The following is a 23,561-nucleotide window of genomic DNA, read 5'->3' on the forward strand; positions in this document are numbered from 1 at the left end:
AAAAGAAAAAGGAAAAAGAAAAGAAGAAAACTGATGTTGTTTCTTTTGGTTCCAAGTATGTCTTGTATGTTCTTGGCTCTTATTTTCATATGCAGTGATCAGATCTAGGTTTTATAGGTCCGAAAATTTATCCAAGTTGGAGATCTCTTTTTCAGAAAAGGAATGCAAGATTTTGAACACAAAATTAGCTAAAAAGTTTTTTAAAATAAAAAAAATCACAAATTATTGTAGCCTTGGATTTCCAGTTTCCTTTCTTCTAAGACCTCTTAGGCAAAATCACTTTTCTTGACAGATTCAAGTGACAGATACCATGGTAAATCGAAAATCTGTTTTCTAAAGTGAAGAACAGGCCTAGAATTATTTTTTTTAATATTTTATTTATTCATTTGACAGAGAGAGAGAGAGATCACAAGTAGTCAGAGAGGCAGGCAGAGAGAGAGGAGGAAGCAGGCTCCCTGCTGAGCAGAGAGCCCGATGCGGGGCTCAATCCCAGGACCCTGAGATCATGACCTGAGCCGAAGGCAGAGGCTTTAACCCACTGAGCCACCCAGGCGCCCCTAGAATTATTTTAATTGTTCTTAAGCTTCCTGTTTTAGGGACACCTGGGTGGCTCAGTTGGTTAGGCATCTGCCTTCAGCTCAGTTCATGATCCCAAGGTCCTGGGATTAAGTCCTGCATTGGGCTCCTTGCTCGGCCCCTTCAAAAGCAGGGGAACCTGCTTGTGCTCCCTCTCTTTCTGACAAATACATAAATAAGATCTTAAAAAATAAAAGGTTCCTGGGGCTTCTAGGTGGCTCAGATGGTTAAGTGTCTGCCTTCCACTGGGGTCATGATCTCCAGGTCCTGGAATCCAGTCCTGCTTCCAGCTCTCAGCTCAGCACAGAGTCTGCTTCTCCTTCTCCCTCTGCTATTACCTCTCCCCCTGCTTGTACTCTCTCTCTCAAATAAATAAATAAATAAATAAATAAATAAATAAATATTTTAAGAAAAAGGGTTCCTGTTTTGTTTGAGATGAACAGCAGTACTGCTTGGAACTAGAATAGGGAAAAGGAGGAAGGGCATGAATCTATTGGTTTATATAAAATCTGAAACTGCTAAAGTAGGAAGCAGAATAACAGCATTTATAAATCTGCAGCAGAAGTTTGTCCCCTTTCACTTAACACTTCCTGGAAAGATCAGTCCCTCTTCCCTTCCTTCCCTTCCTTCCTTTCCCCCTGCCAATCCTTCCTTCCTTTCCAAATCACTTCATTTTCCCCATCTGTTGCCCAATATTTCTTAAAGACAAACAAAAAAACAAAAGAAGACAACAACAAAACTACCTAAAAAGACACAACTTTTCTCTCATTGACGTAAGTTTACTCTAAAGGGAGAGGTTGGGATCCCTGGGTGGCTCAGTTGGTGAACTGTCTGCCTTCAGCTCAGGTCATGGTCCCGGGGTCCTGGGATCGAGCCCCACATCAGGCTCCCTGTTCAACGAGGAGCCTGCTTCTCCCTCTGCCCTCTGCTTGTGCTCTCACTCTATCTCTGTATCAAATAAAATAAATACAATCTTAAAAAAATAAACAAAAGGAGAGGTGATTGTGAGGAAATAGAAAAATGAAGCTCTCTTCCTATAATCCCTAAAATCAAAGACATCCTCTAGGCAATGGGACCAACAGAGGTTTCCCCACTTTGCCTCAAAACCACCCTGTGCCTCTTACTTAAAGTTTCACTTTTCCAAAAAAACTCTGAGGAAAGAAAAATTTCTTTACTTCTCCCAGTCATTTCCCTAAGTACTCCCCAGGCTTGTAGAGAAGTGTTATGAAACTCTGAAGAATTGTTGGAATTATTCCCAGAAAAACTTCACCAGAAAGACAATACGGACAGTTATTTACCTTTTGAGAGAGTGATATCCAAGGCTGGCTGTTGGCAGGCCAGTCTCCTCCTACTCAAGCCCATCTCTTGGCAACCTCTCCCCTTTTTATCAACCCACTCATAAAAAGGCTAGTGGTTGGTAGCTCTGTCCCTTCCCCACTCCCACACTGAACTAAGAAGCTTCATGAATACTTCAGCTAAAACAGGATCAAGTTTCAGACACTCCCATAGTGAGTGAGAAAATGATCCCACTAGATTAAATTGGAGCCCAGGTCAGTAGAAGAATATTTCCACAGCTCTGCCTGGGCTGGGGCAGCCAAGGTTAATGGCTCAAGTAATACCTTGTAAGTGGATCACATGAGTGGGAGAAGATGGGTCAGAAGCCAGCTTTTTGGTCTACGCAGTAGTTCTCTGGATTAGTGGCATCACATGGAAAATTGTTAGAAATGCTAATTCTTGGACCTGGGTTCCTGCCTTAATGAATATGAAACTTTGGAGGTGTTAGTATCTGTGCTTTAACCAGCCCCTCTAGGGGATTGTGATGTATGCTCAAATTTGAGAACTATTTGTCAACAAGATCAGTGAAGCTCTCAAATCTCTTTTCCTGGAAAAGAATTTATTTAGGGGTGCCTGGGCGGCTCAGTTTGTTAAGAGACTGCTTTCCGCTCAGGTCATGATCCCTGAGTTCCGGAATCGAGTCCCGCATACGGCTCCAGCTCCATGGGGAATTTGCATCTTCCTCTGACCTTCTCCTTTCTCCTGCTTTCTCTTTCTCCCTCTCAACTAAATAAATAAAAATCTTTAAAAAAATAAAAAAAAATAGGGGCACCTGGTTGGCTCAGTGGGTTAAAGCCTCTGCCTTCGGCTCGGATCCCAGGATCCTGGAATTGAGTCTCTGCTCGGCGGGGAGCCTGCTTCCTCCTTCCTCTCTCTCTGCCTGACTTTCTGTCTACTTGTGATCTCTGTCTGTCAAATAAATAAATGAAATCTTTAAAAATAAATAAATAAATAAATAAAAATAAAAAATAATAAAGAAATTTTTAAAAAAGAATTTACTTAGAACATTTGAATAAGAAAAGTCAAAACTATTTCACTTAGTATTAGGTATTATACATGCTCACATATACCTTGAATGCAAAACTTATTACCATTTCCTCTAAGGTTTTTTTGTTTTTGTTTTTAAAAGATTTCATTTATTTATTATGAGAGAGACATTGGGAGAGCACAGAGGGAGAGTGGGAAGAAGAAACATGCTCCTGCTGAGCAAAGAGCTCGAAATCAAGCTCAGTCCTGGCTTGATTGATGGGATCAGTCCTGATCCCAGGACTCTAAGATCATGATCCGAGCCGAATGCAGAAGCTTAACCTACTGAGCCAACCAGATGCCCATCTTCTAAGGTTTTATGCAGTTCCAAAAAAAAAAAAACTCTACAGGACACCTGCATGCCCAGGTAGGTGCACACACACCCTTTTCTCTCTGTATGTACATATGCTTTATAAATATACAGAATAGTTGTGGAGAAACATAACCCATGGCTCTAAGATGGGGAATTGAGTGGCTCATATTATACCATGTACACATTAACTACTCAAAACATTTTTTTGAATTTAGATACATTTTCAAAATATTATCACACTTTTAAAAAGTAACTCTCCTGAGAGAGATTCTATATTTAATAAATTTTACCTCATGCTTGTTATATGTCACTGTACTAGATGCTGGGGACAGAATGGAGAATGAAGTATGGTCCCAGTTCTCACTTTCATCTTCCCAAATAATACGAAATGTAGCAATTTAAATATATCTTCAGTTTCTTAATTTCTACATTTCTCTTGCCCATGAGCATACAATCACAAATTCCATGGTAGGGAAAACTGAAGTCTGAAACAAAATCAGGCTTTGGGGCCCATTATAATAGCTACTGTTTGTTTAGTGATGAACCTTCAAACAAAATTATTTTATACTTCTGTTTTACATAATTATAGAGGTAATACAAAGTCATAGCACATTAAAATTACAGAACTATGAAAAGGTAGAAATCTCCTATTAATCCCACTCTTCAGAGTTATATTATTAACGGTTCGGTAGATTTCTCCAACTCTAATTAATATATTTAGTATAATTATTATTATTTATAAGATAATACTTATTTTTAAAAAAGATTTTATTTGTTTATTTGACAGAGAGAGAGAGAGATCACAAGTAGGCAGAGAAGCAGGAGAAGAGAGAGGAGGGAAGCAGGCTCCCTGCTGAGCAGAGAGCCCGATGCCTGAGAGCCTGCTGCGGGGGCTTGATCCCAGGACCCTGAGATCATGACCTGAGCCCAAGGCAGAGGCTTATCCCACTGAGCCACCCAGATGCCCCAGATAATATTTATTTTATGCTTTTTTCATTTAATAGTATACCTTGGACATCATCCCATTTTAATACCTTTAGATCCGCTTCATTAATTTTAATGGCTGCTAAGTATGCAAGTTCTCCATTACGTACATATCCCTGATTTATTTTCACTATTAGTGTGCATTTGGGTTGTTTAAAATTTCTTAATAGTGTACCAACATTGGAATGGCTAACCTTGCACATATTTCTCTGAGCATTTGTGAAAAAGTTTTTGTGACATAAATTCCTAAAAATATTAAAAATATAAATGCTGGGTTGTAGGATATAAACAGGTAGAATTTTAATAGGTACTGCCAAATTACACACTAAAAAGGTTACTGCAATGTGCAAACTAGGTATGAAAGTGCCTGTTTTTTCATAGTGCCGCCAATACGTTACTCTCAATCTTTGAAGTATTTGTCCAGTTAGTAGGCAAAAACAACATCTCAGTTTTTAAGAACTTGCATTTCCCTAATTGCTATGGTATTTGAGTTTCTATTGTTTGTACATCTTACTCAGATTTCCTATACCTATCCTATCCCTATTCATTGGGCTATTCATCTCTTATTTGTTTGTTTGTTTGTTTTTAAAAGATTTTATTTACTTATTTGAGAGAGAGCACAAGCTGGGGGAGGGGCAGAGGGAAAGGGAGAAAGGGCTTCATGCTGAGCAGGGAGCCCAATGTGGGACTTGATCCCAGGACCCTAGGATCATGACCTGAGTGGAAGGCAGACACTTAACCGACTGAGCCACAAAGGTGTCCCAACAATATATTTTTACTTATAATTTTTTGGGATACATGTTCTCATTTCCCATCCTTTGCTACTCCCACTCCCTTACTTTTGAGGCTGCTGTCAACATCAGCTTCCAGAATTTAACCTCTCTCCTCAGCCTAACAACCTCCTTCTAGCTTCTCTTGTTTCCCTGTCTCATCTCCTTCTTCTGGGGCTCTAGAATCTTCCATCTCAAAATGCTGACCTAATTTGTCAATCAGTACTCCAATTCTGGGTAATTCCTCTGCTTACTTTCTTTCCTCTAGCTTCTGGGTGTTGGCAGAGAAATGCTCGGTAGTTTCATGAACATTTATACCTTCTCACTCTGGGGTCTCAGAGCATTAGACAGTTTTTTCTTCATACAATTTTAGTCACACACTTCCCCAAATTACCCACATCTCTAAAGCTAGAACCAACACCATCTCTACCTCTTGTTCATAGCAGTTTGACTTATTATTATTCTTTGAGAATCAAAGCCACTGCACGTGAGTTGTCAGCTTCTCCCTCTTCCACTTCAAAATGTCTACACATTTTCTCTAAAAAGGTGCCTTGATTTTTCTGAGAGATATACTTCCACACACAGCCCCAACTTGTTTCCTTGTCTCCCCCAGCACCAGTCTTACTTGTTTTCTTGGGCATATATATTTTCTTCATCTTTAATTTGCCACTTTCACAAGACATAATTTTCTATTCCTACCCCATCCTACCTCGCATCCCAGGTACCATTTGATTACTTTTTCTTCATTGCCTTGTTTCTGAAAAAGTGTTGTATGCTAACTATCTGCCTATATTTACTCACTTTTTATACGTTCCTCACTCACTTGAACCATGGTTTCCACTCCATCTACTCTCCTTAGATTTGTTTCTCATCTCTGAACATGTGCTGCTGCCCAAACTCTTTTATCTTGAAACTCTATTGGCTTATATTGTCCTGCTCTTTCCAGACTGCGTCTTCTTTCTTCTATCATCTGAAACAGATACTTCTCTCTCTCTTTTTTTCTATCCTTTAATTCCCAAGCATGTCCATTCACATTTGACTGACAGTACATAAATACTCTTTTACAATAGGTCAGGACATCTATATTATCCCAATTACACAAAAACAGATGCAAAATAGTGTTAAGAAACTTCCTTGCCTGAAATTATAAGACTAAGTATGTGTGCATATATATATATATATATATATAGTTTTAAGGATTTTATTTATTTGACAGAGATCACAAGTAGGCAGAGAGGCAGGCAGAGAGAGAGAGGAAGGGAAGCTGGTTCCCCACTGAGGAGAGAGCCCGACACGGGGCTCGATCCCAGGACCCTGAGATCATGACCCGAGCTGAAGGCAGAGGCTTTAACCCACTGAGCCACCCAGACGCCCCTGTGTGCATATATTTTAAAAATCCCTTGATTCCCATTCCATCCTTTTGGCTGAACTTTATTAATTAATATCTTCTCTTTCTATACTGCTCTCTTTTGTGAAAGGTATCAACTACCTAATCACTCAAGCCAAATCCCCTTCTCCTTTGCCATCCCCCCACCTCTAGTCATTAAATGCTAACAAGACACCTTCCTAAATTTTTCTGGAATGGATCTCTTCTCCATGAGAGTTCTCTTTTGCAAGTCTATTTCTTCATAAGTCTGACGTGGAGACTTTAATTGCTCTGCTGCAGTTTTCTCTTCTTTAGTCCATGGTGATAGCCCCAGGTCTGGTTGCTTTTGTAGTGTTGTGTTATGGTCATTAAGAACAGTAGCACAAACACAGCTCTTAGTCTCTTTCTGCTTGACTTTGTTTAACATTTGCTTGCAAAGCTTGATATTGAGACTTTATTGCTAACAATTCTTTTAAGAGTGTAACGGGATTTTTCTTGCCTGTCGAATCAGGATGATTAGTCTTGATTTCATATTCCAGTCTGTACTGAATATAATCCAGATCAGAGTCAGCTTTCTGGAACATAAGTTCCATCTTATTGATCTCTGCTTCCATCTTGAATAGATGACTTTCCTCAGACGCCTGAAACAGGCATTTCATGAAGCATTCTTTGCGTCCTTTTGCTTATCTCTTTTAACTATGGTGCTGTCATTTTCTGCAACCACAGTCTCTTGCATTGATGCATAACTTTAGGTCTAGATCCCAATCTCTCTTTTGGGCAGATGCCCTATGATTTCATATGCTTAATAAGCATTTTTACCTGGATGTCCCACCAACCAATCCAACGAATAAATTTCAACCAAAGAAACCTGAACTTCCAGTTAGGAAAAGACATTAGGGTTCAAAGCCAATGGCTAAGAAAGAATTCTTGAGACGTCTTTGGTGCAAAAGGTGGTTTTATTAAACCATGGGGATAGGACCTGTGGGCAGAAAGAGCTGCACCAGGGTCATGAGGAGTGGCCTATTATAAACTTTCACACTGGGAGGGGGTTAGGGAGAGTGTAAGTCTCTAAGGAATTTTGGAAGGAAGGTTTCCAGGACTTTTAGGGGGCTAGCTATTGTTTGGAAAAGGTCATTTTTTACTGTCTAGTAAAACCCAAGTCATGAGACCCTTCAGATGTATATTGGTGGGTCATATACTTGGGGGATGATTGCCAACATGTATCTTGGCGGGTAGAGATAAAGGAAGTTTCCTCAGTAATTTTAATATGTTAAGGTAGACTTACAGGGTCTTGGGGGTTGGGCTAAGATGGCCTTCCACCCTTAGCAAACTATTAATAAAGTATTAGCAAAGTATTAGCATGAAGGCAGCCGAGTTCCTAGAGGAAAGTCACTCTGACTGTTTCAAGGACTTGTCAATGGGCTGTAGGCAATAAGAAAATTTAATAAATTTTCTTCTGCCTCTGTTTCCTGTAATACCAGTCTCTGATATTGATATCATCCAAAGCTTTCTTTGACATCACCACTTCCTTTCACTCCCTATGCATAGAATCCCATGGCAAACCTTTTTATTTTGTCACAACAGTATTTATGGCAATCATTATCTTTTCAGCTTCACTGACCTATGTCTGAATCTTGTAATTGTTTCCCTGGATTTCTTTTTTTTTTTTTTTTAATTTTATTTATTTATTTGACAGAGATCACAAGTAGGCAGAGAGGCAGGCAGGGGTGGGGGTGGGGGGTGGAAGCAGGCTCCCTGCTGAGCAGAGAGCCCCATGTGGGGCTCAATCCCAGGACCCCGAGATCTCGACCTGAGCAGAAGGCAGAGGCTTAACCCACTGACCCACCCAGGCGCCCCTCCCCTGTAGTTATTTACCTAAGTGGATTTTCTGTTTCTAGTCTCGCCCCCCCCCCCCCCCCCATAATCTGGATCACTCTTCCTTAAAATTTTAACCTCCAGGAATAGGGTTTCCAGATGAAAGATGACCTTTAAATTTTAAAAAAAAATTTAAATATTTTATTTATTTATAAGATAGAGCAAGAGTGAGAGAGAGAGAGCACAAGCAGGGGGAGCATTAGGCAGAGGGAGAAACAGGCTCTCCATTGAGCAGAGAGCCCAATGCAGGCTCTATCCCAGGACTCTGGCATCATGATCTGAGCCCAAGGCAGACGCTTAACAAACTAAGCCACTCAGGCGCCCCAAAAGATGACTTTTTAAAAAATATAAATATTTCCCATGCAATATTCAGAGCATACTTATACTAAAAAAAGTCATTTGTTGTTTATCTGAAGTTTAAGTTGACTGGCCAGCCTGTATTTTTTTTAAGATTTTATTTATTTATTTGTCAGAGAGAGAGAAAGTGAGAGAGAGGCAGGCAGAAGGAGAAGTAGGTGCCTCACGGGGCAAGAAGCTTGATGTGGGGGGCGCCTGGGTGGCTCAGTCGTCAAGCATCTCCCTTTAGCTCAGATTATGATCCCAGTGTCATCCTGGGATGGAGCCCCGCATCAGGTTCTGTGCTTGGTAGGGAGCCTGCTTCTCCCTCTCCAGCTTCTTGTACTTGTGTTCCCTCTCTTGGATCTCTCTCTGTCAAGTAAATAAATAAAATCTTTAAAAAGAAAAAAAAAGAAGCTGGATGTGGTACTCGATCCCAGGACCCTGGGGTCATGACCTGAGCTGAAGGCAGATGCTCAACCGACTGAACCACCCAGGTGACCCACAGTAGGTCATTTCTTAGCCAACTTCTTAATTTTCATTTCTATTAAAATTAGAAAATCTGAATTCGCAGTGGGTTTGTCAGATACTGCAATGGGTGATGGCTACCACTCATTCAGATCATTTCTGAAGAGTTGGATCTAACATGGACCTAGAATTATAGAGAGTTTTTAATTGAAAGTGGCTTTCAGTAGTTTGTTAGATCTTATGCAGAGGGGATACAGCAACCTCTAAAGTTGAATGTTTCAACATGGAGAGAGCAGGCATTGTATGCCGTTGCAAGGGTTGCATTCAACTCTGAAAACATTTTTCCCCATTCGACTGTAGCAATTTGATGTGGTTCAAAATACGTTCAATAATGTGTCATGCCTTTTTTTTCCTCTGATGAAGAAACAAAATTATCATGTATTGAGAAATAATACTCTTGGCAGTCAATTCATTTGCATAATAGTCTGGTCTTCTTACAAAATCCTGATACTTTGTTCTTAAGATTAAAAATTGTGGCATTTATCAGAATTGGCAGCACAAAAGAAAAGTTCTTTCCTGACCTGTATCATGGCGGTCTGAACCCCCAGAAATGTGCCAAAGAGTTTAGAAAACCAATAAGCAAAGAAAGCACACAGAGCAAACTTCAGGGAACTATTTTGGATTGCCAAGGAGGATAAATTTAATGTTCAAACGATCTGATAAAGTATTCATTTGGAAACAAAAAAAATCGGGTCATTTAGAACTTGAAGTAATAAATTCAAGCTAATAAAAATAATGAAAACAGGGCTCAGATAAACATACTTGGAAAAATGGTTTTTGTTAGTATTATGGGAAAAAAGGGATTTTTTTAAAAAAAGACTTTATTTATGTATTTGTCAGAGAGAGAAAGAGAGAGGGCACAAGGCAGGGGGAGTGGTAGGCAGAGGGAGAAGTAGGCTCCCCCACTGAACAAGAGCAAGGAGTCCCATGCAGGACTTGATCCTAGGATTCTGGGATCATGACCTGAGCATCCTGAAAGGGCATCTTTTACTTCAGTCATTATTCAAAAATTTGTGAGGACATCTTCCTCATTACTTATCTCACTTCACTACAGAAAAAGCTGTCTTCTAATATTTACCTATTTCTTCTCAGAGATTATACTTACTGGCTATTATTTTACTATATTTACAGTTTGTATTAACTTGTTCTATGCTTTATCAGAATCAGGAGGAATGTTATTTGGCTACCAACTGTTCTTTGAATAAAACAGAAAGTGGACTGACATTATAGGAATAATGACCTTTCTACACTGAAGGTTACAACTCCTTCAGTGCTGATCCCAAGATATCTTTTTCAGACTTTCTCATACCTCACAAAATAATTTTTATTTTTATTTATTTATTTTTAAAGATTTTATTTATTAATTTGACAGAGAGAGATCACAAATAGGCAGAGTGGCTGGCAGAGAGAGGGGAGAAGCAGGCTCCCTGCTGAGCAGACAGCCTGATGTGGGGCTTGATCCCAGGACCCCAATATCATGACCTGAGCTGAAGGCAGAGGCTTAACCCACTGAGCCACCCAGGCAACTCCCCCAAATAATTATTTATTATTATATTTTTTATTTTTTTAAATATTTTATTTATTTGATGGAGATAGGCAGAGAGGCAAGCAGAGAGAGAGGAGGAAGCAAGCTCCCCACAGAGCAGAGAGCCTGATGTGGGGCTCGATTCCAGGACCCTGGGATCATGACCTGAACTGAAGGCAGAGGCTGTAACCCACTGAGCCATCCAGGTGCCCCTCAAAATAATAATTATTATTTTTTAAATATTTTATTCATTTATTTGACAGAGAGAATGAGATCACAAGTAGGCAGAGAGGCAGGCAGAGAGGGAGAAGCAGGCTCCCCGCTGAGCAGAGAGCCCGATGTGGGGCTAGATCCCAGGACCCTGAGACCATGACCTGAGCCGAAGGCAGAGGCTTAACCCACTGAGCCACTCAAGTGCCCCCAAATAATTATTTTTTAAATGAAATTTTTTCTGAATGAAAATGTCCTGTTCTGCAACTTCATTTTTTTTTTTACTGTGTCAATATTTTTATTTCTCTTAGCATTCTCCCAACCTACATATAAGCATTTTACCTTTTGAAATATCCAAAAAATCTTAGTGGAAAGTAAGTGTTTTTCCCATTTAGACTCCAATTTGTTGCCCCAGAACTAAGTGTAGGTAATGGCTTTCTGTGTATCCTTCCAAAAATTTTCTTTTTTCTTATCTTTATTATGACATATATCATACTATAGCAATAGATTTTTATTTTATTTTTAAACAAATTTTTATTTATTTTTGAATTCCACTATATTTCAGGTGTATAAGATAGTGATTCAACAATTCTTTTTTTTTAAGGTTTGACACATCATTTTATTGTACACCATTTTCTAGCAAAAAAGAGTATAAGAATAAATACTTAAATAGCATAGACAATCAGAACAATTAAACAGTAACACAAGAAAAGAAAAATGAATCACAATTCTGAATTGGTCACAACTGCATTTTTTGTTAAAACAAGTTGAGTTAAAATTTTCCAATTTTTCATATCTTATATAGTGAGTTCCTCTAAAGCAGTCCTTTTTAAAAGTATATACATATTAATAGGATATTTTAGTCATTTTTTTACTGTTTATTTTTATTTATTTATTTTTATTAACATACAATGTATTATTTGTTTCAGGGGTATAGGTCTGTGATTCATTAGTCTTACAAAATACACAGCACTCACCATAACAACATATCCTCCCCAATGTCCATCACCCAGCCACTCCATCCCTTCTACCCCCCCACCCCCTCCACTGCAGCAACCCTCAGTTTGTTTCCTGAGATTAAGAGTCTCTTACGGTTTGTCTCCCTCTCTGGTTTCTTCTTGTTTCATTTTTTCCTCTCTTCCCCTATGATCCTCTGCCTTGTTTCTCAAATTCCACGTATCAGTGAGATCATAAGATAATTGTCTTTCTCTGATTGACTTATTTCACTTAGCATAATACCCTCTAGTTCCATCCACGTCATTGTAAATGCAAGATTTTCTTTTTTTTTTTTTGGTGGCTGCATAGTACTCATACAAGCACATGTGTGCGCGCGCACATACATGCATACCCCATATCTTCTTTATCCATTTATTTGTTGATGGACATCTGGGCTCTTTCGATAGTTCGACTATTGTGGACTTTGCTACTATAAACACTGGGGTGTAGGTGCCCCTTTGGATTACTACATTTGTATCTTTGGGGTAAATACCCAAGTAGTGCAATTGCTGGGTCGTAGGGTAGCTCTATTTTCAAACTTTTGAGGAAACTTCATGCTGTTTTCCAGAGTGGCTGCACCAGCTTGCATTCCCATCAACAGTTTAAGAGGGTTCCCCTTTTTCTGCAACCTCGCCAACATCTGTCATTTCCTGACATATTAATTTTAGCCCTTCCGACTGGTGTGAGTTGGTATCTCACTGTGGTAGTGATCACCACAGTAAGTGTACTTTTTTTAAATTTAATTTTATTTATTTATTTGACAGAGAGATCACAAGTAGGCAGAGAGGCAGGAAGAGAGAGAGAAGGAAGCAGGCTCCCCGCTGAGCAGAGAGCCCGATGCGGGACTCGATCCCAGGACCCTGAGATCATGACCTGAGCTGAAGGCAGCGGCTTAACCCACTGAGCCACCCAGGCGCCCAGTAAGTGTACTTTTAATCCTCTTCACCTATTTCACTCATTCCTCTACCTTCCACCCCAACCTCCCTTCTGGCAACCACCAGTTTGTTCTGTATATTTTAAGAGTCTGTTTTTTTGTCTCTTTTTTCATTGTTCATTTGTTTTGTTTCTTAAATTCCACATATGAGTGAAATCATATAGTATTTGTCTTTGACTGACTTATTTTATTTCATTTACAATTTTACCCTCTAGATCCACCCATGCAAATGGCAAGATTTCATTCTTTTTTAATGGGAGTAATATTCCACTGTATACCACATCTTTATCCATTCATCTGTTGTTGAATACTTGAGTTGCTTCTGTATCTTGGCTATTGTAAATAATGTTTCACTAAACATAGAAGTGCATATATCTTTTAGAATTAGTGTAACTTCAATTTTGAATGATAAACCAAACAAGAAGTTTCTGGGCATTTTCCCTTATGTACTGCATATATGCTGTGAAATGATTCATATTATGTGCCTCAGTGGTGTCCAACTATTAGAAAGAACAGGGCTAATATTGCCTTTTTGTGTTGTATACTATGCATGATTTTATGTGGTATTTGATCAGAGATTTTTGCCAGTAGCTTGTTATACTTTCTCCAAGCAAAACATCTGTAGATAGTTATACAAACATCAATGAAACAAAAATGAGTTTTGCCATTTTTTTAACCAGGGATGTTACTTAATCTTTTTTTAATCCACAAATTCATTCATACTGGAAAACATTATTTTACATTCATTCTGGAAAAATACGTTTTACAAGGCAATGAGGTTATTATGTTTAGTTCAAAACTGACTTGTAAGCTTTGATGGCTTTTTGAGTCACTGTTTGGCAAAAGTTCCTAACAGCCAAGGTGTAGTGGGCAGTGAACAAATAGATTATTGGTCTAGTAAAATCCAATTTTTAGATGTCCATAGTTGTATTTTTTTCTTCCCTTCCCTTCCTTTTTTTTTTTTTTTTTTGATTTTATTTATTTACTGAGATAGAAAGAGAGCAGCATGAGCCAGGGAGAGGCAGAGAGAGGAGGAGAAGCAGGCTCTCCACTGAGAAGGGAGCCTAACATGAGGCTTGATCCCAGGACACTGAAATCATGACCTGAGCAGAAAGGAAGACACTTAACTGCTTAACCAACTAAGTTATCCAGGTGTCCCACAGATATTCATAGTTGTATTTTCTATTTACATTTTTATTTATTCATTTATTTATCATTGCTTGGATGAACTTATCATGTAAAGGCACAAAACTTGCAGTCTATATCTAAACTGTAGTCTTGTTTAATAGCTACCTACCTTTACCACACAATTTTGAATTGAAATTATTTGTTACTTTTTTCATCACTACTTCTTATGTGTCAGCCTACTCCTTTTTTTTTTTTTTAGGAATTTATTTATTCATCTGACAGAGATGACAAGTAGGCAGAGAGGCAGGCAGCCAGAGAGGAAGGGAAGCAGGCTCTCTGCCCATGACCCTGGGATTATGACTGAGCCAAACGCAGAGGTTTTAACCCACTGAGCCACCCAGGCGCCCCAGCTTACTTCTTTTGAGTGAATGATTTTTCTCTTTTGATGAACAGGAAATACAACACAACAAAATAGCAACAAAGTAAAAAATAATTTTAACAATGTAAACAATAATATACAAATTATGTTAAAATACCTCAGTAGAGATAAATTGTACTGTTAACTAGTGAGCGAAAAGGATCAATGTAAACTTTGTAGTACATATGTAACCTATAAGAATGTGAATATGCTCAATAGTGTAATGGAATTTGTTAAAATTCGAATTAAATTTATATTAAATAATTTGAGAAATACATGTAAAGGTGGCAGTATCTTGTAGTGCTAAAACTTGTTCCTAGAGTCAGAGTTCTTCAGTTTGCATCGCACACGATTACTTACCAGTTATCACTTGCTTAATCTCTTTGCTTGTTTCCTTATCTGCAAAATGGAAATAGTAATAGAATCTACATTACGTGTTGTGAAGATTAAATGAGTAAACACACAAGACAGTTTGGGTAGCGTCTGGCCCGAATGCTTAGTGCTTCCTATTATTAAAAAATCTGTTTAGTCCTCATCGTATCACTTTCCTACTAAAACCCCATCATTCTGTCCCTATCACTGACCAAAGGAAGTCATCCCACTCTTCATCAAAATACCAGCTTCATGCATTGCCTTCTGTTTTGGCTGTCGGTATCTCCTTCACCTTAAGCGCCCAGATTGTTTTCCACTAGTGAATTCCATACCAGGCACTCAAAAATTAGTTATTGAGTTTTTTTCCCCAGGGACAAAGGTCCTGAAAGGAGGATCAAATTCTAGAAAGAATTACAAATCACTGTGTAAAGTTGAAGCATTAGAGCACCTAAAGAGGATTTACTCGTCCTCACAGTAAGTTGTTAGTCGGGGGAATCCACCACCTACCCGAGATTTTTAGTAAAATTTTTTTCACTGACGTCACTCGATCACTGACCTTTGACGCACAGGAGGCGGGATTAGAGAGACAGCTGGACTTCTTTTTTGCCTTCCCTCCTCCAATGGACCTGCGGGCACAGTGGCTAGCCCAACCTCTTGGCGTTTTCAATGGTCAGTTTCTCAGAGCAGGCGGGCCGAGGGGGGAATGACTCCACCCACTCTATGGGCGGGGTCTGTCCTCCTTAGGGGCTGGGGCCGGTGGGGGGTTGCCACAGCCGCCATCTTTGATTCCGCGGTAGCGGTGGCGGCAGCGGGTCGCCGCGTCTGGGGAGTGGTTCTCCCCTCCCCCTCCCCCGGTTCGGTGGCGACGGCTCCTCCCACTGGGGGGGTGGCGCGACGGCAGTGGCATCTACGGCCATGGCGGCGACTGCTGCTAACCCCGGTGAGTAGACTGAGGACTAGGGCGCCTCTAAAGGAGGAGGGGCTGAAAGGGTTGGCAGCTGAGGAGACCCAGGGCTCCGGGGCAGTAGTTGGGGCTGAGGGCGCTAGGACGAACGGGGGTGGCCAGAGGGTTGTGGGGGAGGGGAGGGACGGTTGGGGGGAGGGGCCGACCCTAGGGAACTGGGGAGACCCGAGGTGGAGGGAGGGATAGGGCTGGAGGGAGTTCCTTGGGGTGAGTTCTGTTGGAGCGGCTCCCCGAGCTGGGCTTGGCCTGCTTCTACTCCCCTGGCGGCTTTCTGATGTGTGATGTGGTCCTCTTTCAACTCTGCCCACTGGAGCTGCTTGTTGCAGAATAACTGGGCAGAATGGCTCGTCTTACTTTAAAAGTAATTTGGGTTTATAAACACTGAACCCTGTTGCTGTTTAGTTGAAGTGTTGCACTTCGAAACGTTTAAACGTTTAAATAAAAATCTTTGAGTATATACTTAGCTTTTCTAGACTGTCGCCACCCCCCCCCCCCCTTCTTTGAAACTGGCGTTACATTAAGTGCCTATAGTGTCTTCAGCTGCTGAGGACAGAAGTTTATGTAATGGTTGGTGTTCAGGGCAGATCTTGCCAACAGCTAGCATCCAGAACCCGAGATTTAAATCTTGTTGGGGTGTAGATGGAGGCAGTTCCCATTCTGTAAGAAAAGTTCAGGGGGCGCCCCGTTGGCTCAGTCGGTTAAGCGGTTAAACGTTTGTCTTGTCAGGTCGTGATCCCAGGGTCCTGGGATCCAGCCCTGGTCGAGCTCCCTGCTCAGCGGGGAGCCTGCTTCTCCCTCTCCCTGTGCCTGCCACTCCCCCTGCTTGTGCGTTCTCTCTGTCAATCAATCAATAAATAAAATCTTTTAAAAAATTAAAGGGTTGAGGGTTCTTTTGAAAGAAGAGTCAGTTTCATGTCATTTTTAAGTGAACATCTCTTCAAAAGGGGGAGCTTGGATATTAAAAATCCAGCCAGTCATGTCTAAGCAATGGAGTGGAGTGTATCGAGGCAGGTCTAAACAGATCAGGTCTCCAAATTCCTAGCCCCAGCCCTCTTTCCACTATATTACAGTTACTTCTCCCTGGGAAGTTCATTTTAGGGATCCTAGTTTACGTTCTTGCAAAACAAAATCCTTTTCCAGAAATCCCTATCTTTGGTAGGCTTAAAAAAGAACCCAGAGTTTGGGGCTGAATTACTTGAAAATACAGCAGTGAAAGGGATTCACTGGGGTGCCCGTGTTGAAGCTGAAATTGGATTTTTTTTCCATGCTCTGAAATGAGTATTATTTTGTGGTACCCAAGTTTTGCTATAACAGTTGAATCACTATGAAATTTAGTGTCTTTACTACCCTGTTTCTGGTAACAGAGCTATTTAAGGAAATTAATTAGTCACATGTCAATATATTATAAAATCTTTCAAATTTTTTTAGAGGAAAAGATAAAATTAATGGCTCAGGTTTTATTGCAGGAAGTGCTGATGATGGAATAAAATTGGAAAGATGCTATTATTATGGCAAACTGCACCTCGTAGAAAAATAACCTATGTGTTAATACTGGGGAGTAAATAAACACGATTTTAAACTGATAACACATTGCAAAATAGTTACATAACCCTAGTCAAGTTGCAGAGCTTCTCTTATTAAGAGGTGGCCTGGGTAAACAAGATTAGTGAATGTTTCGGAAGCTTTTTTCCAGCAGTGTGGGTGGGACTGCTTTATTTTGTTTTTTTTCAATAACAGTGACCAGAATGACAGTTTCTTGACCACATTTTATTACTTGATTCATATCAGCTGAAATCTGAACCAGAAAATGGTGTTTATTTGTGTAGAATCCTTGCTGATGAAGCATTTGATTTTGTTTATTATCCCTCGACAGCCTGTGTCTGCAATTTTTAGATCTCCTTTTTGATGTTGAAAAATTGTCACATCTCTTCCAAGTTATTGATACATTTAATTACCTGGTTATTAAATTAGAAAAGGTGCTTTTTCCCTTCATTTTTTTCTTTTCCCTCTTTATAGAAAATGGAAGCAATCATAGATGCATTGTGGACTTTTATAGCCTGCTGGGTTTTGGGAAATGTGGACTATGAATGGAGGGTCATGGGATGGAAATACACTGCTCAGTGAAAAGAAAGAAAATGTTTTTGGTGTGACTGGTAGTGCAGTTGGTTAAGCCTTGGACTCTTGCTAGATCATGATCTCAGGGTCCTGGGATCAAGCACCCAACAGACTCTGCCCTCAGTGGGAAATCTGCTTGAGATTCTCTCTCTTTCTCTCCCTTTGCCCCAGCCCCCACTTGCTTGCAAACTCTCTCTCTCTGAAATAAATAAATAAATCTTAAAAAAAAGAAGGTAAATGCTTTTCAGGTCAGAATGCTTTGTTGCATCGTCAAACATTTCCTTAGAGCCATTTTAGGGATTAGAGACATACATAATTCTTTGAGGTTTTTTTTGCTGGTTAAGATTTCCTATAGTTCTTTTTTTTTTTTTTTTTTATATTTTATTTATTTATTTGACAGAGAGATCACAAGTAGATAGAGAGGCAGGCAGAGAGAGAGAGAGGGAAGCAGGCCCCCTGCCGAGCAGAGAGCCCGATGCGGGACTCGATCCCAGGACCCTGAGATCATGACCTGAGCCGAAGGCAGCGGCTTAACCCACTGAGCCACCCAGGCGCCCCTAGATTTCCTATAGTTCTTATTCTGTTTTCACAAATGTCTGCAAAAGATTTTTGTAATCATTATTTAACTTTTCTTTCTAAGCTCCATTTAAGGTAATCTTCAGTGTTAATAATAATGCTTGATGATCATGTTAATTATACATAGAGTGTGATTCAGAGAGTGTTGGTGTAAGTATCTTGTAGGGGACCTGGTTCCTTTGCGTATATCTTAACATGGTGCTGGATCAAAGGTAGAAATAAGATGTGGCTTATTTTCTAATCTTTAAAGAGTTATGTTGAAGTAATAAGTCTAATGAGATAATGGCCTTTTGCCTGCATGAATTGATAATTCCCCGTATTCTATTATTTTTCGTTACTTCTGCTTAAGCATTGGCAAGTAGAAGTGGTTGGTAGGTGGTCCATGAAGTATTAGGCTGTCTTTTTTGTCTATGAAATACTAACAGTTTTGAGGAACACTTTTTAAATTGCATGCATGATTCATAATGCTGGCTAAAGGCACTCATTGGGAAGAGATTAGGTATTTGACTTCCAATTTGGTATTCAAACCAGAGATATAAGTGAATTTGTGGGAATGTAGGTATTTCTTCCCTTGATTCTGGTAGTCTCATCTTACCTCTTTTTGTGCTAGTAGTTACCACTTACTGTGGATAGAGAATGCGGCAGAAGGTTAAGGAAGGAACATTGTTTGGGTTTGTAAAGCTGATGTTTAGGAAAAATTTTTATTGTTACATAATTTCACTTATGTAAATTATAGTTTGAAAGGATTAGTTAACAATATTCTTACCCATTACCCTTACTTTTTTCAGATATGGGAAAAATAGGAATTTATGTGGTGTAAAATTAATATGTCAAGATACTTTATTGCAAAAACCTTTTTGAAAAATATATTAGGGACACCTGGATAGCTCAGTTGATTAGGCATCTGCCTTCTGCTCAGGTAATGATCCCAGGGTCCTGCTCAGCAGGGTGTCTGCTTCTCTTGCTTCTCTGCCTGCTGCTCCCCTGTTTTTGCTCTCTCTTTGACAGGTAAATAAGTCTTAAAAAAAGGGGGGGGGAAGTATATTAAGTATAATTTACTAATTCAACAATTGAAATACAATTAACGTTTTGAAAAAGAACCTTGATCTGCATAGTATATCTGTGTAGATCTATGCAGTAGATTTGTGGCTCCAACCTGAATCTTCTCTTCTTAAACATTAAGAAGTAGATAATTCTGCATTATTGGAACTCTAGTTGTCTTATTTTTATGATATAGTGGTCTCTAATTTTAGTTTTTTGCATTATAGTCCTACCCCTCTACTCAAACAGTCCATAACAGATGAGAATACCATGTTTCCTGGAAGTTTAATGAAAGTCTTTTGTGGTTCTCTGTGATAGGGGAATTTCTTCTAAGGAAATAACAGTAGGCTATTGGTAGCAACAGTAGGTTATTGGTAGCCAAGTGGTGGCTAATCTTCAAAAACTAAATTGTTACAGTCAAGAAAACAAACCCTTTTCCTGGCTTGTACTTAGGCCATGACATATTGTGGGTATTTCATTCCAAAACTAGTAAAATTTGAATCCTTGATTGTGGAAACTGTTCTTGTACATCTTTTTTTTTCTTTAAGTTATTCACTTGAATATTTATGTTATGTATGTATGTATGTGTTTGTGTATGTATGTATGTATGTAGGTAGGCTCCATGCCCAGCGTGGAACCCAGTGTGGGGCTTGGACTCAAAACCTCATGATCAAGACCTGAGCTGAGATCTAAAGTCGGAGACTTAACCGACTGAACCATCCAGGTGCCCCCACAGTATTTATTTTAAAGGTTAACTCCATGGTGGTACTGTCCTTTGTGGGGGGGTATAAAGCTGATTTTATGTATGTATGTATTTAATAACCTTTTTTTTAAAGATTTTTTCCCCTTTTTAAAAATTAATTATTTTGGGGCACCTGGGTGGCTCTACCTTCTGCTCAGGTCATGATTTCAGGGTCCTGAGATTGAGCCCCGTATCTGGCTCTCTGCTCAGTGGGGAGCCTGCTTCCCCACTTCTCTCTCTCTGCCTGCCTCTCTTCCTACTTGTGATCTCTGTCAAAGAAATAAATAAAATCTTTTAAAAAATTAATTATTTTTATTGACATATTTATTATTTGCCCCAGTGGTACAGGTCTGTGAATTGTACATTTCACAGCACTCACAATATCCCATACCCTCCCCAATGTCCGTAACCCAATAAGATTTTATTTTTAAGTAATCTTTACATTCAGTGTGGGGCTCAGACTTACAGCCCCCAAATCAAGAGTCACATACACTACCAACTGAGCCAGGCAGGCACCCTTAGCTGATTTCATTTAAATGTAACAGTAAAAGAATACAGTTAAGCTCTTTCTGAAATGCAAGGCTTGAGCTCACTGGAGTGTATCTGGGCCCATCATCCGCACCTAGTGATAGGCCCTGCTTTCTAGAGCCATCTTTTTTTAAGAATGATTAAACATTTATAAAGTTCCTACTTATGCCAGGTTGCACTTTCCTGTTTTATTGGCTATTCTGTATATTAGAAACCATTTCTCACTTTCAAGTTAATTCTCTAAACTTTTGCATCTCTTCATTTTTTATTTTTAAAATTTTTTTAAAAAGATTTTATTTATTTATTTGACAGAGAGAACGAGATCACAAGTAGGCAAAGAGGCAGGCGGGGGGTGGGGGGTGGCAGACTCCCTGTACTGAGCAGGGAGCCCGATATAGGGCTCGATACAGGGCTCGATCCCAGAACCCTGGGATCATGACCTGAGCTGAAGCAGAGGCTTAACCCACTGAGCCACCCAGGCATCCCTTTGTAATTTTTAAAAATATTTTATTTTTAAGTAATCTTTACACCCAACATTGGCTTCAGACTTAACAACCCTGAGATCAACAGTTGCATGCTCTACCAACTGAGCCAGCCAGATGCTCCTCTTCATCATTTCTTCATTTTGTATTTTCTCCTTTACATTTTCACTGTAGTTGAATGGACAGACTAAGTTTATGATTTTAAGAATGTAATTAGAATTTAAGTTTCATGAAAGCAGGACCTTTACCTTCCTTTTTTACTATAGCACCCCACTGCTCACAGTGGTGCTAAGGATGTGGAACTGAGTTCAGTAATGATTGGTTGAATAAGTGAATGTTGGGGGTTCATATCTTTATGCACTGTTCACATGAAAATACCTCTGAAAGGGTAATACTAATTAAGCTGTTAACATGAATTAATTTATAATAGCTAGCATTTATTAATAATTATATGTCAGCTATTCTAAGTACATTATTTCATTTAATCCTCATATGTATTATTTTAATTTTTACAGCAGTCCTATGATACCTTAGTATTATTGTTTTACAAATGAGGAAACTAAGGCACATGGTGAATAGTTTGTCTGAAATCTCATAGCTAGTAGGGGGTAGAGACAATTTGATTGTTGCAATCTGTCTACACAGTCAACTTTTTATTTTACATTTTTTAATTTTTAATTTTATTTTTATTTTTAAGAGAGAATGGGGACAGGGCAGAGGGAGAAGGAGAAATTGCCAAGCAGGCTCCATGTCCAGTGCAGAGGCCAACTTGGGGCTCTATCTCAGGACCCTGAGATCGTGACCTGAGCTGAAATCAAGAGCTGAATGTTTAACCAACTGATGCACTGAGGCACCCGTTTTCTTTATTTATTTTAAAGAGAGAGTGCACATGCTCACATGCATGTGTAGGGGGAGGGGCAGAGAGAGGGAGAGAGAATTTCAAGCAGACTCTGCACTGAGCCCATCCTGAGGCTGATCTCATGACCCTGAGATAATAACCTGAGCTGAAATCAAGAGTCTGATGCTCAACTGACTGAGCCACCCAGCTGCCCTCATTGTCAATATTCTTAATCATTAAGGTGTAAGATTTTTCCACTCTTAGAGTCACTTCCTACTGCAATGTAGTATGATAAAGATGACAGATATCTTTTGAGGAGGAGGAGGAGGGTGGGATATTGTCTTTTTCTGTAAGTGAAGAAGGGGAAATACCATATCTGGGCAGCCCAGGAGGGCATAATAGCTTAGATGGAGCAGTGTGCAAGGTGCTGAAAAAAGAACTGGAAGAGTGTTGCAGTTTCTAAAATCTTTTCTGTGAGTTACTGTGTTTTTTACTCACAGTTGTTTTTCAGCTCTTTATTTTTTAAAGACTTTATTTTTAAGTAATCTTTACACCCAATGTGGGGCTTGACCTCATAATCCCAAGATCAAGAGTTGCATACTCCACCAACTGAGCCAGCCAGTGTTCTGTTTTTCAGTTATTTATTTAAGATTTTATTTATCTGAGAGAGAGAGAGAAAATGAGCCGGGGGTGGGGGGGCAGAGGGAGAGGGAGAAGCAGACCTCCCCACCCCCGACCCCGCCTGTAGAACAGGTTGCCCAGTGAGGGACTCAATCCCAGGACCCCAGGATCATGACCTGAGCTGGAAGGCAGACACCTAACTGACCAATCCACCCAGGTGCCTGCCCGTGTTTCTCAGCTCGTTAAATAATTTTTAGGCTTCTTATTGGAATTCGTCTCTTAGCTCTCCATACTCCATAATTGTGCTTTTTTTTTTTTTTTTTAAAGATTTTATTTGTTTATTTGAGAGAGAGAGCGTGAAAGGAGAGAGGTCAGGGGGAGAAGCAGACTCCCCACCGAGCTGGGAGCTAATGTGGGACTCGATCCTGGGACTCCAGGATCTTGACCTGAGCCGAAGGCAGTCGCTCAACCAACTGAGCCCCCCAGGCGTGCCCACAATTGTGCCTTTTTGGTAAGCCTCATGGAGATGCTGCTCTGCTTATTTTTTAATTTTTTTCCCACTGACTCTTCTTTCTTTGTTTCTTTTGCCTGCTCATTTTCTTTTTCTTACCCATTATACTTCTTTTCTAGTCTCATTGCTGGGGCTAGAACTTCTAACTATTAAGCTTCCTTCCTTTCTATTTGCCCACCTACTTGCTTTCCTACCTTAAGTATTTGTTTGCTAACTACTATATCCCATTCCCCTATTTTTCTTACATGTATTTAAAGATTCTCAAAAAAAAAAGATTCTCTAAAATTGTCATTCCTGACTTCTCACATAGCTTCTTTCCTATATTTTCATCTATTTTCTTTCTTTTTTTTTTTTTTAAGATTTTATTTATTTATTTGACAGAGAGAGAGATCACAAGTTGGCAGAGAGGCAAGCAGAGAGAGAGGAGGAAGCAGGCTCCCTGCGGAGCAGA

The 23,561-nt window shown here is 39.7% G+C and overlaps 2 protein-coding genes and 1 pseudogene across 5 annotated transcripts in view; 1 reads left to right on the top strand and 2 right to left on the bottom strand.

Moving 5' to 3' along the window:
• Positions 1 to 14,705, bottom strand: part of CTXND2 (cortexin domain containing 2) — a 32,228-nt gene extending 17,523 nt beyond the window's left edge. Inside the window, exon 1 of one of the 2 annotated variants that reach the window (XM_045999528.1) lies at positions 14,681 to 14,705. The gene's annotated coding sequence lies outside the window, so the exon portion shown is untranslated. Of the gene's footprint in view, positions 1 to 1,874; positions 1,934 to 14,680 lie in introns of those variants that run through there. The other variant, XM_045999518.1, reaches the window with a different exon arrangement.
• On the bottom strand, positions 6,555 to 6,984 carry LOC123949851 (annotated as a pseudogene).
• Positions 14,706 to 15,442: 737 nt separating the features above from the next.
• Positions 15,443 to 23,561, top strand: part of ARNT (aryl hydrocarbon receptor nuclear translocator) — a 76,151-nt gene continuing 68,032 nt past the window's right edge. For 2 of the 3 annotated variants that reach the window (XM_045999460.1, XM_045999471.1), the window contains exon 1: positions 15,444 to 15,632. In XM_045999460.1, the coding sequence (XP_045855416.1) occupies positions 15,608 to 15,632 (25 nt within the window). In that variant the 5' untranslated portion in view covers positions 15,444 to 15,607. Of the gene's footprint in view, positions 15,633 to 23,561 lie in introns of all 3 variants that reach the window. The other variant, XM_045999480.1, reaches the window with a different exon arrangement.

This window comes from Meles meles, chromosome 1, assembly GCF_922984935.1.
Source record: "Meles meles chromosome 1, mMelMel3.1 paternal haplotype, whole genome shotgun sequence".
Classification (NCBI taxonomy): Eukaryota; Metazoa; Chordata; class Mammalia; order Carnivora; family Mustelidae; genus Meles; species Meles meles.